Source organism: Caloenas nicobarica, chromosome 7 (genome assembly GCF_036013445.1).
Source record: "Caloenas nicobarica isolate bCalNic1 chromosome 7, bCalNic1.hap1, whole genome shotgun sequence".
Classification (NCBI taxonomy): Eukaryota; Metazoa; Chordata; class Aves; order Columbiformes; family Columbidae; genus Caloenas; species Caloenas nicobarica.
In genome coordinates, this window is record NC_088251.1 from 28,269,409 (window position 1) to 28,296,105 (window position 26,697).

General features: G+C 38.9%; 1 protein-coding gene across 1 annotated transcript; it reads right to left on the reverse strand.

The window, feature by feature from the left end:
• Positions 1 to 1,363: 1,363 nt before the first annotated feature.
• On the reverse strand, positions 1,364 to 24,926 carry BMS1 (BMS1 ribosome biogenesis factor). The gene is made up of 23 exons (XM_065639421.1): positions 24,846 to 24,926; positions 24,199 to 24,434; positions 23,609 to 23,799; positions 22,137 to 22,216; positions 20,404 to 20,592; positions 19,755 to 19,897; positions 18,288 to 18,409; positions 17,397 to 17,593; positions 16,524 to 16,660; positions 15,148 to 15,962; positions 14,208 to 14,309; positions 12,916 to 13,073; positions 12,289 to 12,370; positions 11,224 to 11,300; positions 10,023 to 10,205; positions 8,120 to 8,308; positions 7,331 to 7,511; positions 6,726 to 6,784; positions 5,613 to 5,735; positions 4,330 to 4,477; positions 3,234 to 3,409; positions 2,548 to 2,709; positions 1,364 to 1,842 (listed from the first exon to the last, which is right to left on the reverse strand). The coding sequence occupies exons 2-23, from the start codon at positions 24,372 to 24,374 to the stop codon at positions 1,606 to 1,608; spliced, it is 3,927 nt and encodes a 1,308-aa protein (XP_065495493.1). The 5' UTR covers positions 24,375 to 24,434; positions 24,846 to 24,926; the 3' UTR covers positions 1,364 to 1,605.
• Between the last annotated feature and the right edge of the window lie 1,771 nt (positions 24,927 to 26,697).

Sequence of the window (26,697 nt, forward strand, 5' to 3'; positions counted from 1 at the left end):
AGTTTACTCACAACAGCATAAAACCAGGATTAATAGGAAACGTTTCCTTGATGGTTTAGATTAGACCTAGCCTAGCACAGTATGACAGAAGAGGAAACAACCCTGCATGGTGGACCACCCTGCCCCACTCTGTGGGGCAAAAAAATCCAACAGATTTGTTGTAATTCTCTGAAGACAGTGGTTGTCTATTCAGCAGAGAATCTTCAATTATTTAAGCATAAATCGTGTTTTCATATTCACGTGACCTCAGCTGAATTTCATGGGGGAAAAAGTTACTGATAAATTAATTTGAGTCAGGCTTCAGCCCAATATCATACAGGCAAAGACAGATGCATTAGAATTTCAATACCAGTACACAGAACATTATGAGATTAATTAACAAAATCCTGAAATGCTAAACATCCACAAAACAGTCCACAGACCCATTCAGCAGAGTGCTTTTGTTTGAGGCAGCCTGATCCCACATGGGATCTCCCATCTGAGATAGCAAATATTACTACAGTGTAATAATAATAAATTTTGGCTTGAGGATAAAGAGTGAACTTATTCAGGAAGGAGACTAAGAAATTACTGATGTTATCTGACCCACTGCCTGTTCAAAGATGAAGTATTAAAAATACGTATATCACAGTAACTATTTGATGCCATATACGGCGTAACAAATATAAATTCCTCTGCTCTTCCAACAGAATGATTGTTCAAAGTCTCTTGCGATGCCAAGAAAAATTTCAACTCTCAATTTAACAGGACTGAAAAAAAACCTACCACCTCTTCCTCTCCATTCATACTAAGAAAGCCTAACACCATATCATCTAGCTGAGCTGGTTGGACATAAGGTGTTCTCAAATGAAGCAAATTACCCCATCTGTGCTCACCTCACAGAAAATCACCAAGTAGTTACACACATTTGGGAAGGTCTGATACTGCTTGCCCAGAAAACTGCAGTCATTGAGGGATCTCCTGACAGTCTCGGTGTGCTAAAACTGGTCAAGTAACAGAAGACCTGGATGGAACACTGTTTTGAAGATCTGCTTAATATCTAGTGAGAAGTGGAAAAAAATGAGATGCTTTCATGCAGGATCAGATGATCTAATCACAGGAGTGAGCTGCTCTGGTGGCACCTGCTAGCACATCAAAGCTAGAGAATCCAAAACTCCTCCCCAGTAACAGCTGATCTTTATGCCTTTTAGTGGAAGACTTGCCAAGGGCAAAATTTAGGCAATGACTCTGAGTACTACCAACACATAAGCACATTCAGAGATATCCAGAGGAGTTTTGTCTCCCACAGAAGTCCACTAAGTACTAAGACAAAACACTTACAAACAATATTCTGTAATTGACATTAAAATACTTTATTGGCTAGATAGAATGTGCAGTATGGATAGAAATATACTAAAATACAAAGTCCTCTGGAATATCATGTAGAAAAACCACAATTCATACTTCTACATCTTATTTTTATATACATTGCCAAATGTACTCGAGAGCTTGAATAAGGACATATTTGCATTTTTCCCCAGAGTAGTCCAAGGCCTTTTTGTTTCTTCAACACAAAATTGCACAGCTACCCTATTTCCTCACTTGGCCTAAAATCTGGTTGAATTTTTACATATTCTTCTCTCCCTTGCTAGATCCTTTCAAGCTTGACTTCTGCATCTTTTTCTCCCTTTGTCCCAGGATGCGATAGATTTTTTTCTTAGCCTCCTTTTGCCTCTTGAATTTTCGTTCATCCTCCTTCTGCTTAACTTTGAGATACTCTTTAAGTTGTTCCCGATGTTTTACTTTGGCTTTCTTTATCTTGTAATTATTCACTGTACTCAAAGCACTGAGTAGGGCTGATATCTAAAACAGAAAATAGAGAATCAATAGACAAACAGTTCAGTTTTGGTGATCAAGAAACAGTTTAACCTCAGGGAGCCATATAACGAATCAGAAATTCAGGGCAAGTTCCTAATTATTTCTGCACCTGTTACCCAATTTCTAAAATGGTTTAATCATTTAACTTATTGGGGAGTTAATCAAAGGTTTAATTTTTGTGAACTCTGATTTGTTGTTAGATACTATTTAGAAAGCTATGCCTGATTGCTACTATAGGACACTTAAGTTTGGATCTTCTTGCCTTTGCAAGCACCCTATAATTCTCAACTTTTGAAGCAGAGTATTCGCTTCAAGTCCTATCTTTGTAAATAATGCATGGCAATGACAACTCAAAAGACTGCAGCTGCCAATTTAAGTCACCCATAATGTGAGAGCACTACATCCAACAGAAATATAGCACTACACCCACTCCATCCATCCTCTGACAAGGACAGAAGTCCTACTTAGGCTTCAGGTGACCTACTAGTTTAAAAAGTAGACACCATCCACTCAGAGCCAGTTCCACATGCCAAACAGAAACAAAAGAAATTGCAGGTGATTATATTCCACTAGGAGCATGTAGGCCTTTAGCACTAGCAGTAGCTTCAAGTGCTAAAAAAATAGTTAGAAAAGGTCTAAGCAACACATTTACCCTTCGGGAGTCCTTGTTTCAGAGTAAGTGATAATTACCTTCTTTTCATGAGGCTCCCTGATAACAGCTGGTCTCCACTGGTCTTTTGGAGTCTTGCCTTTCTTCTCTAGATTCTTAGGCTTGTTCTTAAAAGGCAGTGCCTTCTGCAGTGCTTTAGGAATGTGGAGCTTATTGAAATGCCTTTTCTCCCTCACAATGGGCTAAAAGAACGGATATAGAATGTATATAAGCTTTTATTTTGTTTTCCATCATTCAGGAAAAAACACAAACGAAGAAAACCAAACACCAGAAACAAAGAAAAACACTCCCTCCCCCACAAACAAACAACACTACCACCACCTCCCCCCCAAAACCAAAACCAAAAAACCAAAACACCTCCACCGAACACTCAAAAAAGTGTTGCCTTACATCCTTGCGCCAAATTGTGAATGGAATATTTACCCCTATTTTACCATGACTGGAGTCTCAGTAAGCTTTTGGAAAAGACTGCTCCCCTATGGATTGCTTTATAAACTGTCACTGACCCACAACAACCACTGCTTTGTTCCCCGTCTCATGCCAGGAAAGACTGTGCCTTGTGGAGAGAAATATGAAGTCACACATGCATATGTATGAACATGTATTTACGCTACTCTCCATCTGCACAGGTCTGAGGCAGAGTGCAAATCTGGCTGTGATCACTGGTTAAAAAAAAAAAAAAAAAAAAAAGACGTATCAAATATACCTTATAGAGAGAATCTTGGTTTTGTTTCAGCTTGATGCCTCTCTCGTGCCTCAGCTGGCCTGTTGTCTTCATTCCACTCCAACTATCTTTCTCACCTGCTGGCTTCAGCAAGGATGTCACAGGATTATAAAATGTTGGGATAGAAACAGGATACCAAGTCCTCACAAAGACAATATCTAAAAGAAAAGGACGTGTTACTCAGCTGTATAACAACACAGTTCATCACATCCATATTTTAAACAAAAATTGCCTGAATAGAATAGATAACACCCAGACCACATGCTAGCACCATGTTTGGTATATGTACCAAATCTCTTCAATGTCAAGCAAAAGCAAAGTAACTATTTGTACACTTGGATTCTGCACATGCCCATAAAGTCATAACCAGTACATATTCCCAAAAAGCAGCCAGCTGAATACCACCCTATTCATTATTCGTGTTCGATTAAAGAACTAGCAACAGAGTTCATATACATATCTGTGCCTCTACTATTACTAACAAAAAATTATTTGCTTTTCATCTGCCTGTTTTTATAAAAGGACTAATTTGCCTTTATTTTGCACTATGCATAATTTTGATGGGTTTAGGAAAACGGAGGTCATATAAACCCAAATAAGCATAAACTCTAGTTCTCAACAACACAGTTGACACTAAGCAAACACAGGAGATCACTTACGCATATGCCCTGTACAATTCCCCCAAAAGGTTAGGGAAAAAAAGTTAACTAGAGTTACAATGCCTGTCTGGATTTCTCAGAAAAAATGCCCTTCTAACACTTGTACCACACTTGTACCACTAAATACAATTCATCTTCACGTTCAAGGAGAAAAGCATACCATGCTGTGAAGACACTTTAAAACACTCAGAGAAATAGGCCTCCGAGACAAACCTTTCCATCTGCATACTATGACTTCTGTGTATAACTGAAACTCAGCATAAAAATGTACTTTTAAAATTTCCTTCTGCACCTCACCAGATATTTCGTGCTCTTTGTATTCACATCTCAATTATCAGATTCCAGAGATTCTGAGAGCTTTTCAATCTGTGAAGCAGGATGAAAGTTGTGTGATAACTGACATAGAAAGTGCAACTTACCACTCATCAGCAACTTGTCTTCAAATGTTGCCCTGAAAGCACCCACTGGAGTTCGAAGGGCCTTTTTGATCTGTCCTCGGATACCACTCACAGTACGAATCGCTGCACCTTCAAATTTAGCCACTTCCAACTGAGAGTTAAACATTCCCTGCAAGTGTGAATTACCATCATCATTCAAGGTGCTAAGTCTCTCTCTGTGACCTACACAGGCCACAAAATCATAAGTAATTCCCACAAGCATATCTTCTAAAGAAACAGGAAGAACATAACATTGTGTTTATCCTAAGAGTGCTGATCATACCAAAAACCTACTGCACTGACTTTAAGTTAAGCTACTGAAAGTAATCTGCTTAAAGTCATATACCACAGGCAAGGCTTCTCAACATTAAATATATACATTTAGAATTCTAAACCAGAACATACTTAAGATAATCTGTCCAGTTCTCTTTTAAAGTCATTTGCTGGAACGCAGCATATCTTAAAAGCAAGTAAGCTGCCTTAAGTTGCTGGCTGTGAGACTCTAATACAATATAGCTCTCCAAGTCTTGTACTTCTTTCATAAGTCACAAGGAAGACAGACAAAATTCTGTGTAAATTCTTAGTGCAAATACTTGAGTGCTTCACTGTCAGGATTGGTGCTTAGTTGCTTTTTGTCCCAAGTACAGAAGAAGCTAAGGTCAACGAAAATTCACTTCTGCAGCACTTTTTGCCCCAAACACTTTTGTAACTGTAATTGTGAAGTTCTACGCACTGCCAGAAGTTGTCTTTGATCCCAGAGCTGAAACTGAGTGGGATCAAACTGCCTGGATGACCTTGTCTCATTCTCTAGAGGTATGTGCCACTGTGGGAAGCTAATCAGTGGGTTTAAGGAAGGGGAAAAAACAAAACAAAAAAAAAAAAACACCACCACCACAAAAAAAAAACAACCACCCACAACACACAAAAAAACCACAAAGGAAAAAACAAAACCAAACCAAACAAAAAACCAACAAACAAACAAACCACACAGAAAACCCACAAACAAACAAAAACAACAACATTGAATGTGAGCCAGGAGACTGTTCCAGAATTTTTGTCTGGTTGACAATAATCCATATTTGTTGGATAATGATCAGTACCTGTAGCTGACGCAGTGAAGAAAGCTCAAAAAACCCCAAGCAGCTACCGAGATCCAGAATACTATGCAATAATAACAGGGAACTTCTGCAGATGGACAGATGGAAGTTCCAGGTTGCATTCCTTCCTAAAGTGGGTACATGTGGCTTTACAGTATACATACCTACCTTAATAAAACAAGTGTTCTTAAAAATTTTGAATGGAAAACCAGTTAGCTTTAATTTCTTCACAATAGTTACGGATTTATCTAAATCAAGCACAACTCCTGTTGCAGCAATCCGGAAATCAGGCTGAAACACACAGATAAAAGACACTGCTTAATGTATGTTTACCAAATAGTGAAGAAAACATTTCACTGATAAAATTTCACTGCTTTTTAGAGTCTGAGTTCAGCATTTATAACCTTTACAGGAGCACAGCAGCATGACAAATGCAAATGGACTTCATACAAACTAGTTGAGGAGCTGCTGACATAACATTCCTCCTATTCACTAATGAGATTTTCAGAACTGCCATTCTAATTACCTTGGAAGCAATCTAAGAGTCCTTCTTATCTACCTTACTGTGTTCTCATTACGAAACAGAATCTTACTCAGACAGAAAGTCTCAAAGGAGAAGTGCTTTTTGCACAGCTGTAAATCACTATATTGTACTAGGCACACATGATGAAAATAGCTTTTCAACACATGTAACAAGACGACTGTGCAATACGACTTAAACAAGGCATGTTTTAGGAAGGAGATAATCACCACTCTGATTACTGTTGAGCTCACTACAATGCCATGCAAAGCTTCTGTTATACATTGTATGTAAACATAAATTTACCTACGGGTAACATATATGAGACAAAGATCATATTTGATAAATACTGCTTTAACACTATTTAAATTAACTCAGATACCCATAAACATTTTAACAAGATGCAGAGAAATCACACTGAGGGCAAACTTTTTCAATAGGAACATCAGTGTCTCATCCTGTGTAAGTTTTAAAAGTTATCTAAATACTTAGTACCTGAAAATCATGTAGGTATAAATCCTTCCACAGAAAATAATAAAGCAATATTCGTCATTTTCAGTGTCGCAGATGAAAATTGTTAAAAAATAAGATAGGAAACTGGCTGGAGGTGCTTATCACAATACATGTTTCAAAAGCTTGTGTCCACCTGCTTTCTCAGCTCCTACAATATCATCGCTTTACCCTATGTAAAACTTCTTCCCCAAATCTATGTATTTTACCAAAGACCCATGAAAAGCAACATCTTGTCATAACAAACCTACCGTTGCGCCACTGACAGACTGAACTGCCAAAAATCCCGTCCCCTGTGGCGTGATGGGCCCTACAAGAAAATTAAATTTGAAAATTTATGAAAAGCTTTACTATACAACATCTAGCTTCTATTTAAAGTCAGAAAAAGCTTATAAATACATGCCAAATATTATCACTAAATAAAACCAAAGAAAAGGTAAATAAAGCATTCAACCCATTACTCACATATATAGCCCCAGGAAAGTTAAAGGAATGGTTAACAAGAAGTTGCTCATGTACAGAAGCATCTGCAGGGCTGGCCCCATAGTGTGTACTAGCGTCTATCTAAATGTAGTCAACAAATAAGGTTCCTCTTTGATACGATACAGCCTAGCAGAATGCTGAGAATTTGATTAAAAGCCAAATAATTAAAAATCATTCAAATAACTCAAAAATAATAGGCAACTGCCTATTTTCCCTTAATATTTGGTGTTATTTTATATTCCACAGGGAAGACAGCTTTTTAAAGACTTCTCATTCCAAAATATACTGGCTGTATTTCCTGATAGATCCTCCAAAGCTTGATAATCCCATAATGCTTAAGTGATATGGGATAGTAACTCCAGAATGCCCTCACCCCAAAAAGTGGCTCCACAATGCATATGTTGTGGTGTGTACTTCAGAAGCCTGTGACGTCCGTTGTGATCTTCAATGTAGAACATGGGGATAGTCTGAAATCGCCTCCACCCTAATGAGAGGATTAAAGGATCACGTGTCTTAAGTATCTTCTTATACCATCGGTGCTTCTTCAGGCGCAACTAATTAGAAGAGAAGATGAACAATGCTATTACAGGGTAATAACATTAATTCTGAAATTCAAGCCTTAATTTTCAGGAATGATTGAAAGCAACTTCCATCTGCAAGGATTTTTTATTCAGTACGCTTGATATGTCCGAACATTCTCATTAACACTAGGTTGACTGGAAAGATAAAAGCTAATCAGTATTTCACTCCCTTTGAAGTCGTTTGTATGCATGTGAGCAAGTATTACATAAAAATATATATATATATATATATGTGCTAGTAACTTTTCTATAGGCACTTGTCCATAGACCGTGAACCTCAGAGCACAATTTATGTTTGCAATTTAGCAATCATAATATCAGACCTTAGTCCTGAGACTTCTCTGCAGATGAACATTAAACAATAACTTCTTCCAGTTATCCAATTAAGCATGTAAAAATCCACTGTCTGCTACTGTAGTGTTAATTGTGTCAAAAGCAAATCCCCTATTCCAGAAACAAAGATGAAGGTCTCTGTCTGTGTTTACTGTATCTTTAATAAACAAAAAATTAATACTAACTCAAGTCACTCTGAAGTACACCCATACTGACGTACAAGTGCACTCACAGCTTTGGCTACATACCTGTACGTATCCAACATTTCCTTCACTGTTGCCTAAACCACCCAGGATAATGGGATAATGAGGGTCAAAATTCAGGACAAATTCACATGGGACATTCTCAATCTCTATGCGAACATACATCCCAGGCCGGAAGCCCTCATATTGTACTCTGGTCTCATCGTCTTGATCTTCAAATTCTGCTCGATTAAGCTATGTGCCAAAGAGAAAGACACCATGTGTTTTACAAAATTCAAGTATTAACAACTCGTTCGTGAGGTGCCAGTTCTATTTAAAACATGCTAACATTTATATAAATCTTTTGGGAATGATCTAATAGGTTTTGTGACTTTTATTCAGAGCAAGATCTCTGCCACCATGAATTCCTTCCAATTTGAAATCCCAAGTGGGCCTGTTAGTCTACTTGAAAGACAGTACCCAAGAGAAGCAAATGACCGAGTGACTTCTGATATACCTTTCATAACGGTGACTTTGGATTTTGAAGATACAACTGTCAAAAATACATTTTTGATTTAGAAGCTCAAGTACCTTTTAAAGTTCACATCCTGAGCTTTAAGGTGTCACTTTATGAGGAGGCTGGGCTCCTATCTACTCAGCAGCTCAAAAATATTTCCGTGCATCCTCACGCTGTATATCATCAAAAGGTTCTTTTAAAGATCTTCTGTTCCATATTAATACAGATATTGTGTAAATATTTAACAATATATCCTGGTGAATAACAGAAGCCTCACATTCCTATTCTAGCTCCTGATGTTCAGCTACCTATAAGACGCCATGCTTAAGCAAACTAATTATTAATTTCATTTCTCAAGGTACTGAAATATGGAACAGATCTTGTGGTCCAAGTTTGTTTGTTTTAGAAGGCTTCACGCATCTCCAGTTTGAGATCCTTGCACTTCCATCCTGCAGGAATATTGCTGACATGTTTTCTGTAACAGACCTCAAGTGAAACAGTTGTAAATCACCTCGTACTCTTTTACTGGAATGTCCTTCTTTATGCTTTAAGTGCTCTTAGTAAGTACATCAGCATACCAGAGCTCATATGATCACTTATGACAGAAGCTAATATAAGAAGGTAATGATTAATTTAATGACTATTTAGGGCAAAATTTTGTCAGAAAAGAAGACAGTGAAGTTATTAGCAGTGTAAGGCAACGTTCTTCCAAGACAGCCAAATAAAGCAGCTACTTTTAAGCTTACAAGATTTTATCTAAAAACCAAGGCCTGGAACCAAATCAACACCTCCAATTCTGAATACAGGTATCCTGAAAACTCCTACCACATCTACCGAGCAATGGTCATCACTTATTTTCTCCTCAAAATAACAGTTTGATAAAAAGACTGCCACACAGAACTTACTTATCTGTTAATAACATTGCAAAAATCACAGTAAAAATAATGCCAGTAAAATTTTTGACGAAAATGAGTATGAGAAAGATTTTCACCTTCCTATACATACAAAGATGCCTTTTTTTTTTTTAGTCCTCCATCATCCCCCTTACTTCCCCTCTTCCCAGAGGGGAAACTTCGCTCTCATGTTTTAGTGGGGTTTTTTTGAGACCTGTCATGCTAGTTCCACCACTAAGGGACAAACGGATAACTGTTAAAAACTTTTAAGTAGATAAAGTTGACACATAATGACTTATGCAGTGATTTAGAATATGGTTAACCACTTAAGTCAACTTAAATTAAGCTTTCACTTGCTAGGTTTGTTTGCTTGTTTTGCTTTCCAGCTAATGGAATAAAAAAATTAAACCATAAAAAAACTGGAAAGCATGTGTTTCTTTGTGTGTACTTTTTCAAGTGGCTCCTGAATGTCACGTTTGTCTCCAGGAAATAAACCTTTGGGTAAACTCTATTTTTGAAGATGTATAGTAAGATAAATTGCCAGGTTAACAGTTTGTACCTGTGCTTGTCTATGCATTTCTTCTTTAAGATTATCAAAGTACGTGGCGTCTCCTTCATCATATTCTGCATCAAACATTTCTTTCAGTTTCCGTTTCTTGTCCATGCGCTCCTTTTTCTTTTCTTCCTCCTCTGGATCTGGTTTGGACGTTTTTTCGTCTTCCTCCTCTTCTTCACTTCCAGACTAATCAACAGTCAAATACATAAAATTCTTCATTGAAAACAAACTATTCTGATTAACAGTTTAATAGATATTGTTAATTTGTCATAATGCAAATTATTAAACACATTAAAAATATTTCATTTTTTCACATAAATTAGTTAAGATATTCATACGAGGAGATGTAACTTCAGTAATGACTAAAACATTTCATGATCTAATCATATCCCTCTCCACTGAGAAAACTTCTTGACTTAACATTTATTTTAATGTCAGGGAACAGACCATAGAATCAACCTGTTATTCTACAGCTAAAATAAGCACACATAATAAACGCAGAAAAAAAAGTAATTGTTGATAGCACTGAGTAATACTGCTCTGGAAGGCAGCATGCTAGAGGCCAGAGAGGAGGAAGTTTGTTCACAGATCATTTGAAAACCACCAAAATGACGCTGTCGCCCTCAATTTTATAATGAAATGCAAAGCCACCAAGTTGCTCAGTCCGAAAAAATGTTGATTTTTCAATCTGCATTGTCACAGACAACTACAGCTGTTCCTGGAAGATATCCAAGTCACAGCATAAAATTGCTTCCACCAGCTTCTTCTGTGCAGATATGAGGCAAAAGGAGGAAACTGTGTCAGTTTCCACAATTTGTTGTGTTTAAACTGAGCTCTATAATATTCTGCATCAGATGAAGTGACATAGTACAAACAGGTATGATCACATTTGGTTTTAGAATACTGCTCTTACACCTCCGGAACCTCCAGTTCTTGATTAAGCCTGACACCTACTGCTACATAAGTGAAGGTGACTTTTCGTACATAATTAACTTCAAATAATTCAGTTTGAGACTAGAAATGTGCCATTCTAGATATCTGTAGATTCCAAAGACCGTAATATACACAACTTTTCTTCCTTGTTCCCATTGATTTCTTCCCTATTGATTCATGAAAACTACATTTATTACATAGGATGCCTATCATTTGATCAGAAGTTCGTATACATGTACATTGCTAAAGAACACAAAAATACAGGCCAGACCTCATCTCCTTCAGCAGCAGGCTTTCCTTTGTGCACAACACCCGTTTCAAGATCTTCAAAATCTCCATACAGCTCTTCTGCAACGATAAGCACCCAAGATATCTGACAGTTAACCATTCTGTTATATTGCAGTTAACCATTCTGTTGTGCTGTTCCATAAAATTTCTCATATTTTCAGTACTGTGTATCTCTCAGTCCTGCTTTGTAGATTAGTTTCAGCCCAAATATTTCTTCTTCCCAGCAACAGTTTTATAAGTTTGTTCTGCCTTCTCTATAGTTCCAGCTGAAAATTCTCAGCTGAACTCCAGTGGCTCCTTCTTTTTCCTTTCAATGCCTTTATGATTTCAAAAATGTAAATAAAGTTTAGATCATTCCATAGGACCACACAGCACATTAGTTAGAACTCTAATGACGTAAGAAACCAGCAAAGCAATCAAGCTACCTTTAATTAAAAAGAAAAAAGTTAATTAAAAAATTACATATAACAGACAATTTTTAAGTTAAAAACAAAAGCTTACAGAAGCCTGTGAAACCCCAAATCATTTTGCATATAACATACAGCCATATTATTAACATTTTCTAAGTATTTCCTACTTCAAACAAATAAAAACACCACCTCCAAAACATCTGAACAAAACATCTCACTTTTCAGCCAAACGTCAATGACAAATGTCATATGTCAATGTTTGTCTTCCCATTAAAAAAGAATTTCTGCTTGTTTTTACCAAGACTATCCAACAGAAGAAGCCATAGAGAGTGAATAGCTAAACTGGAATACATAACTCAAAGTAGGCACATCTAAGTGTTCACTAAGCACTCCATTTCCTAATTTAAAATATATGCTCTATTTTTCAGAAAGTCAATTTTCAGAATGTGCTTCTTGCCTACTGTTTGTACAGAGATTTACAGTGATGTTTAATTATATTAGTATCTGTATGATACTCTAGGTAATAGTTTGAAAAAATTTGCAAGTGTACGACTAATGCAAAACATTCATAACTACAAAGCCATACTTTTCTTTAAAATTCTGTATACATTAATAATTTTTACAAGTCTTACACATACCATCTTCCTCCAGTAACTTTGCTGCATCTTTATTGTCTTCCCACTTTCCAGTAACAAAGCAGTCTCGAATACTGCTCATAACCTGCAAAATAAGTGTTATCGCCTCGTACAGTTACAGCTTGTCATCAACAGAAACATTCTCCAATATGTTCCCCACTTCTCCATCACCTTCCCACCTCAGAGATAATTTGATATTCTCATGCAGAGTTCCACATTAGGACATAATTACCAAAACTACACAATGTCTCAGCAAAAGCAGGAATGTGAAACCAACTCAACTCTTGCCCAGAGGTCTTTACTCTAACACGGTCTCTACCCTGCATCACATTTTCACTTGTGATTCCCCTGCTTTTTACTTTTCAGTAAATAAATAGCGAACTATGATCCAGCAAATAGTTAAGAGAGCCAAGTATTATATTGACGTATTCTAACTTTCCATTCCTGTAAGATCAGACCTTGGAATCGGTCAGCTAGTGAATACTTCTAACGACAGCAAGCAGCAGATGTCACACTCTGGCCATAGCTCCCATAGGTCTGTGACAATGACAACTCAGCAGCACTTTATGAGATGCAGCCAGGACATAACCAGTCTGGGATACGCAGAAACAATTATCCAATGGTTATTACCTCTTCTAAATCCCAATCTTGTGGGTTTTCTATCAGAAATTTGGAGCAGTCAAGAGCATTAGCCTTCTGTTTGGATGCTTTGTCTGGACGGCTGACACGAAACAAACCTCCAACTTCATCACCTGCATCCTCACTCTCCTGGTCCTCATCCTCAACAGCTAAATGAAACATACAAGCTGTGATTATTTCCCCCGCAGTACCTGGATTACATTCACAACCAACCTCCCTTCTGCCTTACCTTTCACAATACCTGCAGTAGTTTGAGGAAAAAAAAAATATGCAAACTTAAAATAGTTTTAAATATAGACAACTGATTAAAAAGGTTCACTGATCCAGTGTAAAATTAATACCCTCACAAGAACAAAATAAGGTTAGCAGCAACCAGGAAGATACTATACACTGTGATCACAGCGAACTGCAGTTGTACAGCTGTTCCACACAGAAACAAGTAATTCATTTCACAGGTTCCACATAGTTCAAATTTCTTTGAACGACCTGAAATCTGGTTCTATTTGCATAACCGGAATAATCTGAAAAAATATTTCCCAATACATAAACACATGATGTTCATTCAATATCATAAGCAGTAACAACACGAAAACAGTCTGTAAATCAAGAATACTCCAGAACCTGTCAACAAGTCTTCCTGCACCTGCGCTGTGGAAGGTTTACAAAAGCTGAATTCTCATTGTGTTCTATAGAGGTTCTGCACGATGAGGTTTGTGCACTCAGAAAACTACTGGAAAAGTTGCAAATTAAACAGGACGAGTTATATACATAACCATTTTCTCTTCCCTTTAAGCCAGCTAGCTTTTTTTTCTTTCACAAACGCCCTTATTAGAGACGTGACAACACTAAGTCATGTCTAAGAGAATATTCCCCTCTCAGTCACTGTGAGACAGAAATTCCTGAAAACAGTCAACAAACGACATCCTTCTGTGAAACAAGTCAATTCCTATTATACAATGGATTTGCATAACAACTACCAGATAATTATATAAATCAAACTTTAAATATTTGTGAGGAGATAGTCATACCAGAAAACATGAGTAAAAATCAAATAGTTTTGAAAATGAGCTCAAAATGCTTTTTATTGGAAAAGTAAAAACTTACTTTATTCAATTAGTGAAAATGAGTATCAGCAATTTAAAAAGTCATGAGTATCAGCAATTTAAAAACCTCTGAAGCCTCCCACCAAAAGGCAATGCTCAAAGATTCAGACTTGCAAACTTGGCAACAGCTATAAAGCTACCATATTTTAAGACAGTATAAGTTTCCAGCCAGATTCGTACCTGTTCCATATACGAGTTTACGAAGATTGGGGGTTGAACGCTGCTGTCTTAGAAAGGCCTCAGCTGCCTTCTGTGTAAGGTCCTCTTTCCACTTAAGTGCACCTGAAAAGAGAAAAAAATTGCATTCTACCTCCAAAAAAGGACAAGAATTAGGAGGAGACAAGTAATTTAAATAAGGACATGACAATGACAGGCTTAAGAAATGTAGACACAACCCACAGTTTCTTTTTTTTTCATACTCTATATATACACAGAAACATAAATTGTGGCTAACAAATTATATCACTGTTGGTTTGGGTTTTTTTCTGATGAATCCTATTTTAGGTCAAAATTTTAAGAGATTATAAGCAATAGTAACAGATTTGGTTATTTTATGAATACATGTCTTCTTCACAGACTCACAGAATGTTTGAGGTTGGAAGGCACTTCTGGAGGTCATCTTGTCCAGCCCCACTGCTCAAGCAGGATCACCTGGAGCAGATGGTTTTTGAGTATCTCCAAGGATGGAGATTCCACAGCTTCTCTGGGCAACCTGTTCCGGTGCTCAGTCAGTAGTTAATACATTTTAGTAATACTCCCCAAAGAATGTTCTTTTCTTATTAAATGTGATAAGAGCATCACAGTGTGTTTTACACACATAGCCACAAAGACTAAAGTGCAAGAGAAAAGTATGCAGAATCAATGAAGTTTATAAAATAAACCACTCCCATTTTAGAGGAAGGAAACCAAAGACCTGCATATTACATTGCAAATCAAAGGTTTAAGAACAGATAATCCCAGGTTTTCGAACTTGAAGTTTGCGACTTAACAACTATATATATATATATATCTATATATATATCTATCTTAGAGGGGCAGCATTATATAATATTTATAATATCCCTTAACAACGAACCAAATTAAAAATGGAGAGCAAAAACTTTTAACATTTATAGTCTACCTGTTGTGTCAGCAGAAAAATCTATTTTTTCTTCATACTCGTCTTCCTCTCTCAGTAGATTCTCCACATCATCATCCTCGACTTCTACAGATTTAAGTTTAGCCTGTCTAATACAACCAGATTTCTTTGCTTGAGTGTCCCGAATCCTCTTCCTATTTGACTCTTCAACTTCTGATTCATCATGTGATCCTCCTTCATCATCACCCTCATCGAGGGAAGAGTTTTCAACCTCAGATTCCGATGCCTCTTCCGCTGTGCAGTTTCCTGAATCTGTAGTGAGCACTGCTTTTCTTTTCAGACTGTGATCTGAGATTTGTGATCTCATTTCTGTATCTTCACTATTTATTTCATGCTGCTTAGATTTAGCTACTCTTTTGCTTGCAGACTCAAATTCACTATCTGAGCTCTCATTTTCATAAGCCCTTTGCTCACCCTCCTCCTCATCTTCCTCCATCTCATTCTCTTCAGGGGCGCTTGTTCCTCCTTCTCCCTCAGAACTAAACTCAAGATCATCGTCACTGTCTGCAAATGCTGGCAGTTCACTCACAGCTGCTTCTTTAGCCACCTCTGTTTTCAGACGCTTGGCTCTCCTGAGAGCCATCTCTTCCCCTAGTAGCTCTCTGTCACTTTCTTCCTCAGCATCTTCATCATCACCATCACTTCCATCCTCAGACATTGCTGCTGCTTCTTCTTGGTCATCTTCCTCATCACTTACTGCATCATCATTTTCTTTCTCCTCTTCTTCAAATAACGCCTTCCGACGTACTCTCCCAGTCTTCAAATCGATCCGTCTCTCTTCTTTTGGCATCACAAATCTGTATTCCCAAAGATCACAGTCGGAGTAAGATGGTGAAGTACAAAGAAATTTTAATGAAACAATGAAGCTTCATGTTAACATTTAAAAATATTTTTAAATTTTGTTTTAAAAAAACAGAGCAAGGTCATGGAGAACATTAAAAAGGCAATGGAGTTAAGTACAGAACACCTCTTAACTCAAGAATACATCCCATGTTATAGCCATAAAAAATTCCAATAAATTTCTTCATTTTCCATGGAACACGAATAGGTTATACAATGAATTTTACTGAGGATTATGACTGCCATTCTCCAAAACTCTGAAGAAAACCAGAAATTTGTTGGTTAGGGCTATATCAGCAAGGAATTCCTGGAAGGCAGGACTATATTGCTTGCTAAACTTTTCTAATATCTATTATTCCTGTCTCAAAATGCACATGTGGCATATGAGTAGCCTCAGAAGAAGAATTAGGCATTAAGCCATTCTACTAACTATGCTTTGTTGAGAATTTTTGCTAAATTAAGAGCCTGAAATTAAAGATGCATTCATGCTTGAACACTGCTCAGCATCCAAAACTTACTCTTGTCCTACATCTTCTGAACCTAAGGGTCTGGAGTCCATGAAGAGAGAGACCTTGCTTGACGCCATCTTGACATCAATGGCTGAATGTGTGGAGATGAGGCTCTGAACTAGTTCGTGGTTTGGTCTCACTTCCTCCTGGAAAGCCAAGATGGTTTACTTTTCAATTAAAGCGAATAAACAAATTTCTAATGAAGAGGTAACAGTCATTAATCTGCCTAAAACAGCAGAAATACGCACAAGCAAGAAAAAAATGCCAAAGTATTTAAAATAAACATTTTCTCGGAATAGCAAGGTCTCCCTTCCCCTCTTCACATTTCAAAAATGCATACAATATTAATCCAAGAAAAATTACAGGGGGCCCCCTTCACAGTATGCAAGCACTAAATAAATATCAGCAAGCACACATTATCACAGACCCAAACATATTTAACATTTGGCACAATACAGGGGAAAACAGCTGAATTTGATCTGTTTGTATGCAAATGTTTTCCACCTCTCCCCTCCCTTTGACCAGTCAAATGCTCTAAGTGTTCTCCCACAATCACCCTGCAAAATTTGCATTTTGCCCTGCAAAATAAGAGTGATAATATCCTGGTACCAGAAGGCTTTATAAATCTAAAGGCAACACTTGGAAGGTTTATGAAACTAGGTACTTACTAACTGATCTTTCAAGTATTTTGCACAATATTTTACAGAGATAATAAAAATATCTCTCATCTGAAATCACTAGAGGAGGAAAAAGAAATTACCCACTATGGATATATTCGGATTGATTATCTTAAAGAAGCTTATTTTTAAACACTTGTTTTGACTCTAAGGATAAAACCTACAGTTTGGAAGAGAATTCAGATCACCAACAGCATTCCCTCACCTCTTCTTTTTCATGAGCATGGCTTCCACCAAGGTCAATATAAACAGCATCTTTATCATACACAATGCCCCCAACTCCTGAAAGAGGAGCATACACCAGTTTCTCTTTCTCGTTTAAAGAACGCTTCTTCTGCTGCTCAGGTAGAGCACAGGGGTCTGGTAGGAAACTCACATCACTCACAGTAAAGTCTCCTACACCTGGGATGACAGACAAGGGAAACAATACGGTTTTCACAAAGTTTTGCTCCTGAAATTTCTACAATTCACCATGAAAAAATTAAAACAGCCACACCACACAAAAAAACATTGTAGCATTCAGTGATTCATCAACAGCAAGCTCTGTAGCAAACATCCACTTCTCCTGCCTTACTCTGAACTTTGAGAACCATACATGAGTTCACCTAAATACTGCAAAACTTTGGGTTTGTTTGCTTGTTTTTAAATGACAACACTAGTGACTCACTTCTCTGAGTAGGTCTGTAAAGTTATTATTAAAGTATTTCTCAATTTAAGCTTTTAAGTCATTCACTTAAAATATTACATTTATTCAATGAATATGAGAAATTTTGCAAAAGCCAAATTTATTTTTCACTATTAGGGTTGGAGTGTTTTGCACTTCAAGCACCTTTTAAAGTAAAGCACCTTTGAAAATCTTCAGACAATGCCAATATTGTGTTTAACACTGCAACAAAACTGCACAATTAAAAGCAAAACTATTTCCAAGGATTTTTTACAACATGTATTATAAAAAAAAATTCTAAAAGCATAACATGTATTTAGAAAGGTGAAAAATCAGTTTAAAGATATAAATCATTCCACAATAAAAATAGCAACAGCTATGTTGTTATTCACAGATCAGTACAAAACCAGTTTTAAGAATCTGTTAAATTACCTGGCATATGAATTTGACTTTTGTTTTTCAGGTGTGCTCCTCTCAAGTATCCATAAAGTGATATCTTCCTGTCACATTTGCGATTGATTCGAACATCTTCTGGGTTTGTCAACTCTTCCATTCTACCCAACATTAAAGAAAAAAAAAAAAAAAAAAAAAAAAAAAAAAAGAGTTAGAATATCCAGCAGTACTACCAGTAACTTTTGAAAAAACGTAATTTAGGGAAAGATAATTGCAGCATCAGTGCTGCCACTGCGTGCCCTGCAGACTCTAATAATCAAAAAAGAACGATCATAAGAAAAAAATTCATGGGAAAAAAAATCTTTGAAAAATATTTTTAAATTGTATTTTAAAACTTGTATAATCATGTTCAACAATATATTTCCAGAAGACTTCTTGACATTTCACTGAACATGTACTGCTTTCTTAGCACATTTTAATTACTGTTTATATACTTTCCACATACAAATCCTCCTCAAATCAATTTTGTCATTAGATGGAAAACAGAATAACCACCCCAAGACAGCTGAAAGATGCATTCCCTGCAGCCACACAATACCTTCTTTTCGCTAATAATGGCAGTGAGCAACACAAAACTACCACAGGAAAGGGGAAAGGAAAACATCGGCTGTTCTCAGGCAGATGAGGGAGAACCTCCCTCCAGAGCTCCTTTCTACATGACACACGGGCGGAAACACAGACACACAGCCAAGGAGGGGATGGGACACATGTTCTGGCTGCAGATCAGCTTAAAACTGGCCCAACAACCAACAGTTACAACAACTTAAAAAATGTTACTGAATGACTACAGAGTATTTTTTTTTCTCATTTTTCCTCACTTTGCTTTGTGTATTTTACAAGACTTTGCACGACGCTTACCTACTTCTCTGGCAGTTTTTTCTAAAGAATTAGAGCTTTGAAAGAGACTTGTTCTAAGCACCTTGGATTCTTGTGGGAGTTTAGTCATAACTGCAAGGATTCTGGCAATAAAATATGAAAGGTGAGGTAATTTCTCAGACAGGCACAGCCACCATCAAGATTACTTCCACGTTCCAAAGAGACTATGAACTAAATGCTATACGTGGAGATGGAGCAGAAGGGATGTTCCAAGGAACTCAGAGGACTAATTTGCCAGCTGTTGATAAATTGCAGAAATGCTATTTCTTTTCCACAGAAACTCAATATAATCATCAACAAGCAGAATTATTTTTAACTCTTTTTTCAGTGTTTCAAAAGTGCTTACTATATACCAAAGGCCTATCAACATGATCTGACACAGGCAAAAACTGAATGGCTAAAGTTATTGGCCCAAACCTGAAGCATACGCTTTCATTTCCCCAAAGCCATCCAGATAACTCCAAATACCCATTCACACACAGAGCTGACTGGCTCTAATATTACAGGGTTTTTTTAAACAGCAAGGCGCTATCTACACTGAGACTGAAGAACAGAGAGAAAAGCACGCACCTGTCTGCAAGAACATACGGGTGAGAGGTCTGCCAAGTAAGAGGTCGGAATTTCATAACTGAGATAAAACGCCCCAAATTGTGAACTTCCTGCTTTTGATACTCCCCGTGAACCATCCCAGACAGATAAAACAGCTTAGCACCCTAAACACATTAAAAAGACATAAAACCATTAAACATCAATTTAATACCTACAAAACTAAAAAAGGTAACGCAATTGTAATTTCTAAATCGTAACCAGAAATTACAGGTTACAACTGGTTGCGAAAGAACAAACTAACTAGTTTACTTCAACATTAAAATTATCCCTTACATCTTTAGGGGAAAACAACCCACATCCAGAAAACTTCATACAAAGGTAAGTTTGTCTCTCAGACTTACAAGCAGATCCTCCTTGCACAGTACCTGGATAACAGATCTTTTTACTAGCATCACATGTTTAGTAGCTAGTCACACTGGGGTAGAGAATAATTAAACAAGTATTTTAGCAAATAAAAGAAAGATTACGTAATCTGATACAACATCAGCACTGTCCATTTGTAGTATTATATAAAGATGTAAGAACATAACAAGTACTTAAGTATTGCCCCCCTTTTAATTTAGCTTCCGTAACGCAAAATATATGGAAAAATTAATGTTGAATGTCATACCGGATACACTTCAGTCCAGAATCTGTGCTTTAATTTCTTTTTAGTCTTCTTTAATTGTTTGTTGTTCTTGAATGTATCCAGGTGGGTGAGAACTCCCATAATTTTGGGAAAGCCATGTACCTGACAAATGTTCAGGAATTCAAATGTTTCCATCTCAAATCCAAAGCTGGCATCAATAAGCATTAGAACCTGAAAACACAGCATCAGCATTTCACTATAACAATACCAGAGTGCCCACATCAGGTAATTTCAAAAACCAAACCTTTAAAGTCATAAGCTTCTTGGGAACCAAAATCTTGCAAAAAGTTTTGTTCTTTATTTTCACATAACCTGAAAATCAACTTTGGCTTTTTAATTAAAGTATAGATTAAAGTATGGATCTCAGATGCTTTAGAAGTTAGTAAGGCTTAAGAAATCAAATCTCTGCTTCCGGTCAATCAAATCTCCTTTATACAGGTTTGATTTGCTCATCGTCTCCAAGAAAACTACAGAAGAATAAGGCTGTTCTATGAATGCAATAACACAGAGGATCATGTTAAGGTCTGAACAAGTGTTCACTTGGTGACTTAAAATATGCAGTACTGAGTATCTTCCAACATTTGCAGGAATGTCTGCAAAAATTAATAAAAACTATATATGTGCCTTGGATGCACTAATGCTTCTAAGGCCAAGTCTTTCAGCTAAATGAGACAAACTTATTTCACACATTGCAATTACTGTTATGCACCGCTAAAACACACTGACAATGAAAACCAGCACCAATAGTCACATGAAAATCGAAGTCAAGTCATCTTAGGGCCTCAGCAATCAAGAATTTAAAACACACAGGAACTGATGACAGCGATCTGCAAGCAATTACGTAATCTCAGCCTCCTAACAACAGAAACAAATAGATTCTGAGCATCACCACATGCATGAGAATCTCAAACATCCATCATATCTACTACCAGAAAATTTTTGTAATTTTTTAATATGTCTCCCTTCCTCAAGCACAAAACATGCAACAGAATATATGTATTAGTGCATGCGTTTAGATATTTAGATAGTTAATATTTAGATAAGGATCCCAAACCCTAAACAGCTATGAATAATATATCCCAAATCCACACATAATGTAAAATTCTAAATAGACAAGTGGATCATGCAGTGGGACCCCAAGATCTGTTGACATAATGAACTGAACCAAAAGTTACAAGTAAATTACAATGGTGACCACACCATTGAAATCAGTCATATTGCTACACTGCAATCTTCAAAGCTGGAAATATCAAAGTGCATCAAATAAAACCAACTAGTAAACTAATAGATGTTTCTACCTTATACATTAGTTGAAAACTTATTGACTAAAAATCATTTGCAGATTTTACATGGTTTGACCAAATCCCTTAATGAAGAGTCACATTATCACCTTGGCTTGCGATAAGATCTTACACTAAAAGTTTACCAGTTGCATTAGCAATGAAGTTCAGTTGCACTTCCCTCTTTCCACACCCTCCCCACCACCACACACACATACACATTTTATTTCTCCCCATCCCCAGGATAAGGAAAGTCCTAGGAGTTGTTCCAGAATATTAGGTTTATTGTCAAGCTTAGTCCCGTTCCCTCTGAAACCAAAGATAGTTTTGCCTTCCATAGCAGTGAGCAGAGAAATCTGACACTGGTGCAGTCCAGGCAAAAGGAGTACTTTCAATATAAATTATAGTAGAAATCACACGCCATTGTTAACTTACCAAATCAGCAACTTTAGCCAGGTCAATCATAGTGTTAATGTCACATCCACATTCAATAATAGTTAGCCTGCGTTTTTTACCTGAAAACAGTATTCAGAATCAAAAACTGAAACAGAGGGACCAAACTGTTTTCTTTTCAGGTCACATTCCTGAAATTCCTAAAAAGTATCTGGGACTCAAATTCTATCTAACATACAGATTGTCCAAGGCGCACCACTGTAGAAGTGCCTGTTTTCATAGAATTCTGCCAAACTTACAACTTTTTAGTTTAAAATTATCAGGTTGAGTACATGTTTTTTAATTAGTTGTTTGGTCTTCTCCAAAAACAATGCCAATAGCAAAAAAATGTTTCGTTTTTACTTCAGGGGAAAAAAAAAAACCAAACCAACAACAAACAGTCTCTGCTTCTTTTATCTTTACTGTCCCAGAGCTAGTACCATGGATTTTATTTTAGCATTTTTTTTGTTCTTTTGATATTATTAGGAAAAATATACCCTGTTCTAGCCTTTAAAAGAAACAGTAGATTTACATATAAAAAAAAAAAAAAAAATCTTTCCAACAGGCATCCAAATGAGAAATACCCACTGTGAACTTGGCTTCTCTAACCTGAGTTAGCTAACTTCACTGACAGAACTACAGACTACAGGAGCAACCACTTTAAACAACTATAGACAAAAGATATCATATTTTTCTTCAGGTTATCAACTGCAAAATTCAACCCTTGACTCCCCCATAGACAAGTTAGGAAATCCAATTTAACACATGAATTTGCCTTTCCATTTTTTCTTTCCCATACTTGTCAACTATTCCTTGCAAAAAGGAGATTTATTAGTTAAAATTTCTGAAGAGTCTACCTACACCTGTCTGTGCCCAAGCAAGATCTCCCTTACAAATTGGTTCCTTGAGCTGCTGTGGGCTGTGCTCCCCCTAGAACCCCAGTGATCCCCCCAGTAATATCCAGGGAAAAGTATGAAGGAAACAGACTAAGTTAAGTGGAAATTTGGACTGAAAACTTCACGAAAATGAAAAGGAACTGACCAGGTGGTGAGATGGAGAAATGTAACTGGAAATGTCTGGGAAATCAGTTATTGGTTTAAGAACAAAAGGGATACAAAGATGGGATTACAGGACAGGGAACCTGCAACAATGGGAAATGCATGTCGAGGTTAGGATGAAGCCAGAAAAAAACCCACTTCGAAAGGGAAACCAGAACCCAGTGGAAAAGGAAAACTTAGGGAAAATTTGAGGGGTGGAAGAAACTCTGGGAAGAAGAAGAAAAAAAAAAAAAAAGGACAAGTCCTTCAAAAGCCCAAATCTCACTATTCTTTTACTAAGCATGCCTGATAACACATCCAAATGATTTCTTAAAAATGGCCAAAAATTACAAGAGCATGAACATATCCTAGCTCTAAAATCCAGACAAACAAGGAATGCAAAACAAGCATTTCCATTTCTCATATATCTGTTCTCACCTGAAACAATTGTAACAGGACCCCGGATTTCAACCAGTTTTTGCCTTGTGAAGTTCTTAATGAGACATTTTATTAACGTGCTCTTCCCAACCTTAGGAGGGCCGACTACAACCACCACCACAGGAGGTGGCTCCAAAGGAGTACGGTCAACCACAGGAATGTGATGTTTTTTAGTCTTCAAATCCTGAGTTCTGAGAAGAAATTTGTAATAAATAAATACAATAACTTTAAAAAAAAAAGTAACGTTTATTCTTTGAAAATCTTTAGTATTTGCAAGAGGTTGGACACAGAGGTTCACCAAGAGCCTCGATACTACTTTGTATGTGGAACTCCCACCAAGTCTAGGGAGCTATACGCATTTTTTTTCCATTAAGACTAACACAGCTGTAGCACTTGACAGAGATGCAGAAAGCATCACACTTCTGACACACACAAACTACAACACGACCTGGTGAATGGTGAGACCTATGTGAGCACACCAGTGAAAACTACACTATGTATATTTCTACACAGAGTTATGAAGAAACCCCAGCCAACCTCTGCCCATCCAGCCAACGCTGCACGTTCTTTAACCAGTTCCTATGTCTTACCTATGGAAGGTTCTGGCCATCCGCACCGCAGACTGGACCGTAAAGGCTTTGGGGTTTCTCTTCCGAGCATTCTCCTCATCTCCTATTCCCAAGTCATCGAGATAACGTTTTCTTTTCTTCTCTGCCTTTGGCCCACTATGCTTTGCGCGATGCTTCTTCTTCTCTTTTTCCTCCATCTTATTCTAACAACTGTTCACAACCAATATGATGTAGGTAGCTCGTGTGACGCTGCACGGCTGACAGAGGAAGAATAAAACGCAGTTAGCAAACAGGACACGCACAGCAGCACCGCGTAAACAACGCTTAACCATCTAAAATAGCAGCGAACTCCTGTCCTGCTTGGCCGCGCACGAAAAGCGCCGCACCCGCCCCAGTGTAAAGCGGGGCCGCAGGCTGAGCCGCTCCGGGCCGCAGGGCTCGGCCCAGGCCGGGCTCCGTGCCCGGCAGGCCGCGCGTCTCGGGCCGGCCGGTGCAGGGGGAAGGCAGGAAGGCCGCCGCTCTTCGGTGGGCACAGCCGAGTCTCGAGGGCACGGCGGCACGGAGCTGCCGGGCACAGCGCAGACCGGCCCCGCACGCCCAGAGGCAGCGCAGAGGCAGCGCAGAGGCCGCCCCCGCCGGGCCGCTCCCCCCGGGCCGCCGCCACCCACCTGTCCCGCCGCGCCGCACGCCCCGCGTGGAGCCGCACCGACCGGCCCGCAATGGCGGCCCCCCGGAAACAGCGGCTGCGCCTGCAGTTCCGGGGGAAGCGGCTGCGGCGGAGCCCCATCGCCGGCGCACACGGCGGCGCGGGGTGCGGCCTGTCCGCGCAGCGGGGCCGCGGGAGCTGCCCGGCCGTGCTTGTCCCGCAGCGCCGGGGCTCAGGGGCCGTCCGGGTACGAACCAGCTGCTGTGGCCTCAGAAATCAGTGCGAAAAAGATCATTAAAAACAAAACCAAACAAAAAACCCACAAAACAAACCAACAAAACCACACAAAAAAACAAACACAACCATGGAATGTCAGGGAATGATTTGAGTTGGAAAGCACCTTGAAGATCATCTAGTTCCACCCCCTGCCATGGGCAGGGACACCTTCCAGCAGACCAGGTTGCTCGCAGCCCCGTCCAGCCTGACCCTGAACACTGCCAGGGACGGGGCATCCACAGCTGCTCTGGGCAGCCTGTGCCAGGGCCTCACCACCCTCATGGGGAGGAATTTGTTCCTTATGTCTAATCTAAATCTACTCTCTTTCAATTTAAAGCCATTACCCCTTGTCCTATCACTACATGCCCTTGTAAAAAGTCCCTCTCCAGCTTTCTTGTAGGTGCCCTTTAGGTACCAGCAGGCTGCTATAAGGTCTCCCAGGAGCCTTCTCCAGGCTGAACAACCCCCAGCTCTCTCAGCCCATCTTCACGGGACAGGTGCTCCAGTCCCCTAATCATCTTCACGGCCCTTGTCTGGACTCGCTCCGACAGGTCCATGTCCTTATGTTGGTGGCCCCGGAGCTGGACACAGCACTGTAGGTAGGGTCTCACTCGAGTAGAGAATCTCCTCCCTAGATCTGCTGGCCATGCTTGTTTTGATGCAGCCCAGAACGCGGTTGGCTTTCTGGGCTGTGAGCACACATTGCTGGGTCACGTTGAGCTTCTCACCAAGCAACATCCCCAACTCTTTCTCCTCAGCGCTGCTCTTAGTCCATTCTCCACCTAGACTGTATTTGCACTTGGGATTGCCCTGACCCACGTGTGGGACCTTGCACTTGGCATTGTTGAACTTCATGATCCTTACCAGGGACTTTCGGGAGGGGCTTTCCAGAGCCATGAACTCCGAGGAAAAGTACTTAGATGAGGTCTTTTTTCAGACACCAAGTCCACCACCCCGTAAGGACATGACTAGGCATGCAGGAGTCAGGGCGCTCAAGGTGAGAAGTAGTTGTTTATCTCAGGCCTGTGCATACGCCTTAGGGGAAGTCCTCCTGAAGTTATTTATAGGTACAGGCCCTGCTTAATTAAGTGAATAGCCCTCTTCTCCAGAGTAATTTTCTTTATGCCAAGGAGAAGGGAGGAGCAGAGCTGCTAAAGAGGTGTGCGGGTCATGAACTGCTGTCTCTGTGATGCTGGCCAGATCTGCCATGCGGGCGGGTGGCTTCCAGCGAGGACTCGCGGCTGCAGGGGTGGTGGCTGTCACTCTGTTCCTGCTGCAGGAGGAGGTGGCTGGGAAGAAAGGAATGTGCTTTGCAGGCTCACACAAAATGAGGAATTCAATACACCTAGCAGTGGGGATAGGCCCAGGCTGACTATAACTCTCTTTGAGGAGTTATGTGGAAGAATATAGTGTCTTTAATATTCAGGATGCAAAATCCTCCTTTCTTCTGTGAACAGGAGCATTTTACAGGCAGTAGAAGAGCAGTCAAATACTGAACACACTTGGTTCCTGCCCCACCTCGTCCTCAGCATCACCTCCAAGTATCACAGCAGAGATGCTTTTGGCATGCAAGTCTGGGGACAGCTACTAGTGCTATC